The sequence below is a fragment of the Musca vetustissima genome, unplaced genomic scaffold (assembly GCF_032173495.1).
Source record: "Musca vetustissima isolate MV318-11 ecotype Yass unplaced genomic scaffold, APGP_CSIRO_Mvet_v1 utg96408, whole genome shotgun sequence".
NCBI classification, from domain to species: Eukaryota; Metazoa; Arthropoda; class Insecta; order Diptera; family Muscidae; genus Musca; species Musca vetustissima.
In genome coordinates this window covers 72,397-78,951 of record NW_026873670.1, presented here as the reverse complement: position 1 = coordinate 78,951, position 6,555 = coordinate 72,397, and the positions used below count along the sequence as shown (strand labels likewise).

Here is a 6,555-nt window from a genome sequence, read left to right as displayed (position 1 = left end):
ATATGGCAATGCTGTCGAAAATTAATTGTTTCTTGTCAAATTTATTTATATTTATGAAAATAAAAATAAGAAATGAAGGCAAATTTCAACCATTTCTTAAATTGGGAGCTATTTAGCTATGATCATAGTTGCTATTCCTCCATTATGTCATGAATCTATTCCCTAAAGATGTAATCCCGAAAAATATCGAAGCAAATGTAAAAAAATTTCATCCTACACACAGACAAACAATTGTTTTGAAGCAAAAAACTGTTTCGTAAATGCAGGAACTCATGTCTGTCAGGGGTAAATATTAATTCAAATTAAGAAATTTTTACAAAATAGAGCCTTTTCGGTTAGAAAATGCGCTTAAAAACCCTCAAAATACTGAAATTTGGCGGTAGTCTATGTTAAAACATGGCCTCATTTTACGTGCAAATGTTTGCCAAATTATTGCCCCAAAATACCGAAGATTGTTCGGGATCTATAAATGGGGGCTGTGTTAAAAATTATCATTTATGCAGATGTATGACAGCCTCCAAAATCCCGAAATACGAAATTAGAGGCTCTTCGGTTGGAAAATGTGGGTAGAATACTTTTGTATGGGGCTATATAAAACCATTTCATTTTCTCCAAAAATCCGTTATACCACAAGGAACAAAAGCAATACCTGTGAAACATATAAATGATTTCTATCGTGATTTTAATATCATTTTAAGGGAACCCCACCCATTCTCGATTTTAATTTTTCAAGATTTTCAATGGGCTGGTAAATCAATACCAATGCTTGTTAAGGTTTGTAACTTTGCACATATATATTTGAAGTTTTAAAAGAGAAGAAAAATGTTTTACAAAAAATTTTTGTTATTGTTTTGTTGTTGTTTTTTGTAACCTTATTTGTGATGGCGGGCATGATAACTCCTCACTGGAACATCGGAATCCGAAAATTCCAACGGTGTTAGAAATATTACATGTCTGGCTCTCGTATGAACTAGGATTATTGACTTCGCTCTAAAATTAACAAAATGGCGGACCTTCAAAAAAAATATTTTTGGAAAATCGCCGATTTTTGACCAAAAACCAGTTAAAAAATAAGGAAGATATTCACCGATTGATTTTATCGTAGTTCATACGATAGCTATACACTCACAGAGAAACGTGTAAAAATTTGGAATCGATTGAGTTATTAGTTTTTGAGTTATCGTGCCCGCCATTCGCAAAAGAGAAAAACGCGTTTAAAATTTGAGAAGCCCTTTAGCCGTCACTTGATGCTGACACAAGAGGGGGTCCCCTTAAAACGACATAAAACTCCATACATCTTTGGTCAAAGGGAACTGAACGTGAACTAGTGTATTGCACTTAAAAAACTAGTTCACATTCAATTCCCTTTTGAGCATTAACTATTCCTCCATGTCTCTTTCTAAACAAAGGGTTCGATATCGGTGTTATGCAGCACCCTCCTTCGTAAACATACGGTCATCCGTCATTTTTCTTCGAGTTTATTCTTTATCACATGTTCTCTCATTACTCCGCCTATTCGTTGCATGTAGACACGCTTTTCAATTAGGTCGGTCATTCGAACGAATTTGACATTGGACACGACACGACAACTCAACTCAGCTACTACGTTGTTTTTGGAGACGGATATTCACCTTCAAATCTTCAAATATTATTGCTTCCGTTGACCTTAGGAACATTTATCGAATCGAGGCAGGACTATTGTCACGGTGTCAAGTGTGCGTGTGTGTGTTTACGTTGGAACAGTGTACCATTTTTTGTTTTCTTTTTCGTTTTTCCACAATTTTCATGGACGAGTCAGAACTACTGTTCAATCTCTTCTATCTGCTGCTATGTATGTGTATCATCTATCCACCGGAAGAATTTGGACGACTGGGCCTTACCATTGAACAATTGTTCTCGAATTGGTTGGGCGAAGAACATCTGCACTTTGTTCGCTATCATCAGAGACGTACCTCGTTGAATCTCTTCATCCACAGTTGTCTGCCGGCAATCTATTTTCTAATACATCGTTTTAAGTTCTCCGTCTTTACGGAATACGATGACACCGAAGAAGAGTCGGAGTTGGATCCAGATTTTCCAATGCCCCAAGAAGCCGTGGCATTTAAAACACTCACCTGGAAGGTGGCACAACGTTTTAGTTTGATGGCAGTACTAGCTGTTCCAGCATTGATATTCAATTGGTATCAACAGAATTGGAAGCGGCATCCCATAACACAAACATTACAAAAGTTTTCCAATACCCCAAACAGTACATCGGATGTTGAATCAGATATTGGTAATGAATTCCGCAGGTGAGTTTTTGTATTTTTGCTTTTATTTGTTATTGTGTAAATGTTAATAATGTAAATTGTTTATTTTTAGGCCGGATATTTATAAAAAGAAATTGAATTCAATATCAACTGTGATCGCTACCGAAAATTGGATTATTAAAACCTCGCTGTACAATGTCAATTTTGCCCATCAAAGTGATACGGTTCTAAGTGTAGCTAAGGTATGTCAATAAGTAAATGTGGTAATATATATTAGATTGTAAGGTATGAGGGCAGTCTAGGGTCGATCTGACTTTTCCACATAATATATATCGTCGTAAACAGCATACCTAGACTTACCCACATTCAACTTCCGAAATTGAACTTAGTCCATATTAGCTACAACAACTATTTTCGACGAGTTTTAAGAAAAGGTTAAGGTCATTTGCTTTTCGATAAGCAAACCTTGCAGAGAGTTTAATGCAAAACCCTTGCTTTTAAAAATATTATACTGTGTGTGTGTATCGACAATTTTTACGCAGTATAATTTTCTATATCCTGGATTATAAAAATTAACACAAATATTTATAAGGGCCAAATATTTAGGATTCCGGGGACAATGTGCCCTCGATACGAATTGAGAACATTGTTGTACCCGGATCTTAAGTATAATAGAATCGATCTTAAGTATAATAGAATCACTGTCCGAAATTGCAAAAGGGTGTTTGGGTAGGACTTTGTTGCATCTATAGCCATTTATAGCTTCGGAGACTGCCAGTTGATGCAAGTATTTTATTGCGTTCGCTATCGACGATCTGTTGACGTCCGATGGAATGACTTCTTGGATGGCTTCACGAAAGCCCCTGAAGTCCAGACGGATGTGTCGCGGAGGTGGAAATGTCATTACTGTATGATGGTTGGGATGACAAGGCAGATAGCATGCCAGCAGAAACTGTTTAAACAAGGTGATATACGCTCCTATTCCTAGGTTACATCTTTTCGTTGATGTAGTTAGAATGCGCGGAAAAATTAAGGAGTTTTTCGAAGGATTTTCGTATTATGGACGGTGGGGAGGCGCCTACCTTCGATGGAAATACCAAAGTCTAAATTGAGTTCTCGGCCCAGAAACGGAAAAGTGACAATGTATATATTGCAGTGGATAATTTTAAATTGCGCTTCCGGAAGATGTTTGTGTTGGTGGCTAAATTGATGTACATTTTTGCACTCACGTAGTCAATGTTAACGCCGTACGAAATAATCGAACAGTCATAATCGTACGATACCACTGAAACATCTGGTGGAGGAATGGGGAGTTTCGCAAGACACATGTTGAACAAAATGGGAGGTAGGACACCGCCTTGCGGTACTCCCATTTTGATTTTGCGATGTTTGGACTTTTGAACGGAATTCAACGAAAGCGTGCCGCCCATTAAGGTAATTGGGAAGTCAACGCTTGATATCACTCGTAAGGAATGGAATTTGTAATGTAGGACATCAGCTTGGAATGATCGATCATATCAGACGCCTTAGACAAATCTAAGGCTGCCACAATGGTCCGTTCAGGTGGTCGTCACTGATTGAGGTAATCTTGGGAGTAAATTCTTGCAAAGCCGTTCCCCATTAGTAGCGGATTTATCAGGTTTTATAAGTGGAATAATCTGGGCAACTTTCCAAATATTACAAACTGTGACATCGATAATTCGAAAACTTTGGTAAGATAACTCAGCCCTATTTCACCAACCTTCTTTAACATGAAAATGGATATGGATATGCTGCCGGGACCAAGGGTTTTGAAGGCTTGGATTTGAAGGTAATTGTCTCTACCTCACTAAATGTAAATGATTGAGGCTGCAAGTTTCTTTTAAGATACTTGGATCTCCGGAAACCTGCTCGCTTGATCCTGTTCTGCGAAGATGGATGCACAATGAATAGGCGGCAGAACTGCAATGCTTATTATTGGCATCACAATGTTGAATGTTATTGAAGGAAATACGAGGGAGATTTTTATTTGCTCAAGGACTAAACCATATATTTCAGCGCTTAGCTGCTGTGTCAATCTGGAGGCCCTGGATGGATAGTTTGGTCTCATTAGAGGAATTCTTCCCGCGGAAATGAGGCGATGCCGCTTTTAGAATAGTTTCGCGGAATATCTTCTCACCCTTTCTGACGCAAACGGGTGGCGGCATAGGGCTTAAGGAGTCCTCAATGAATTTTTAGAAGCCGCTGTATTATAATTCATGAAAGTACGCTGATCGGCCTCCACGAAATCGTTGGGCTTCTTTAACGTGGCCAGTATGGGAATATGGTCTGAATTTAAAGTGACCTTCCTTTGGCAGGAAGGATATCGATGGAGCGAAGGACTGACTATGGAAATGTCCGGAGCGCTCGAACATCTGGCAGCGACTCTGGTAGAGGATTTCCTCATTAATTAAAGCGAAATCGGACTCGTCTAACTGGTTTACAATAAGAAAACCGCGAAGATAATTTAGAATTTGAACGTTGACCGGATGGAAAGCTAGAAGGAATTATAGCTGGGTTCTACCAGATATTGTTGAATTACTAATGCAGCAATCGGCTACAAGGCCGGAATTCCAATTCCTGTGTGAACGTAGGGTGGTACATCTTCTCATATGGCACCAGTTACTACAGCTATTGCACCTTACAGATGTTACGTTACTCCATATGATTTACCCGCAACTCGAACAGTTCCACTTGGAGTTCTAGGTAGGTTGCTGAGAAGGATGGAATTTAAGGTGCTAGAAGTTGTAGGCTGCAGACAACAGCTGGCAATGAAGTTTTTCGCCGCGTTATGAGTTGAGACCTGAGCTCCTCCTCAGGTGACACCAATTGTTGCATTGCATCGTACTGAAGAGGAATTAACGCCGGCGCGAATTAGAAAAATGGCGTGCAAAGTTGTCGACATGATTTGCTCACCTGTGGAAAAAAACTTTCGTTTGGTACAGCTGTCGCTGAGTTGACAATCATTAGCCGAGTCGAACTCGGGTCGTTCAGAGCGTAGAACTGATTGTCGTGGGTGCGTTGTTGGTGTTGCTGTTGTAGCAGCCCTACTGATTTTACTCAATGGACAGACAGGACCGAGTAAGACCCCTCTGTCGTGGAAACTTTATAGAAGATATTTGATATTCAACCATCGGCCGATACATTTTATCTTCCTAGGGGCGGAAATATTAAAGCTGAATTTATAACTAAATGTCATTAATTCTGAAAGAAAAATTATTTTAGAATAGCCGATTCTTACTTTGTTTTTCTATTATTGTAATAACAAATTGCATACCTTCTTTATTACAGACAGAAACATACAACGTCTCACAGGATACCAATGACACCCTACAAATGGTCAGTATAATGGTGAAAACAAATCGTGCTGGTGTACCAGATTTCCATATACGTATCAATGCTTTGGAATTTCGTAATCTCGAAGAGCGAATAACCCGCCCCATACTAATACCATCGAATATACAATTTCATCGTAATGTTATTGATCGGTTTATTGATGTGTTCAAAGAGCAAGTCAGTCTTAATCCCATCTATAAAGCTGATCGTATAGCGGAGAAATGTTTCGCCTGTATGGTTGCGGAACCCAACATAAAAATTCATAAACAATGTTTAGATGTTGATCGAAACGGTCAGCCGTTGAGTGCAGATAATTGTTGTACAAATTGTTATTGTCGTCCGATGTGGTGTGTCGAATGTTTGGCACGTTGGTTTGCCGCCCGACAAAACGAGCATGAACGTGAAGTGTGGTTGGAGCAGAAATGCACTTGTCCCATGTGTAGGGCGAAATTTTGTTTATTAGATGTAAGTTATATAGAAAAACTGTCTGTGGTGACACCGACCACACCAAGTGATACAGATGCACCGCCGACTAGTGGCAATGATGATGAAACGTGATCGTATTGTAAATTTTGTAGTTATGCATTTGTTTTTTCTTTCTCTAAAAAGATGGGCAAACAATTAAAACTAAAAGAATCGTGTTCAAAACATATATATATATATATATTATATTACTTTATAGTGAATATATATAAAACAAATATCCAGTTTTTACTTTCCACTTTAAGAATTTATAAACTTAATTCATTAAATGAACTTTACTTATTATACTACTTTTAAAAAGATGGATTGAAAAGTCTGAAGGAGGAAGGGTATAATATTTGGAACAACATTTAACACCTATACTTTTGCGTGAACTGTACTTTGGCTATTTTTTTAAATCTGCGCAAGAGTTCCAAAAGTCGACACACCCACTCAGATAGAGGTTCCATACAATTGTCAGAATCTGTAG

The 6,555-nt window shown here is 38.4% G+C and overlaps 1 protein-coding gene across 1 annotated transcript; it reads left to right on the top strand.

The window, feature by feature from the left end:
• The first annotated feature begins 1,725 nt into the window (after positions 1–1,725).
• LOC133327176 (E3 ubiquitin-protein ligase TM129-like) lies at positions 1,726–6,161 on the top strand. The gene is made up of 3 exons (XM_061535745.1): positions 1,726–2,291; positions 2,362–2,491; positions 5,559–6,161. Exons 1-3 carry the CDS (start codon positions 1,786–1,788, stop codon positions 6,159–6,161), a joined length of 1,239 nt encoding a protein of 412 aa, XP_061391729.1. The 5' UTR covers positions 1,726–1,785.
• Positions 6,162–6,555: the final 394 nt, after the last annotated feature.

What these genes read in the sequence shown, in the direction of transcription:
- LOC133327176 (XM_061535745.1), top strand. Translation starts at nt 1,786, where the DNA reads ATGGACGAGTCAGAACTACTGTTCAATCTCTTCTATCTGCTGCTATGT. An exon ending in ATTGGTAATGAATTCCGCAG is followed by an intron (nt 2,292 to 2,361) that starts GTGAGTTTTTGT and finishes GTTTATTTTTAG; the next exon opens with GCCGGATATTTATAAAAAGA. An exon ending in CGGTTCTAAGTGTAGCTAAG is followed by an intron (nt 2,492 to 5,558) that starts GTATGTCAATAA and finishes TCTTTATTACAG; the next exon opens with ACAGAAACATACAACGTCTC.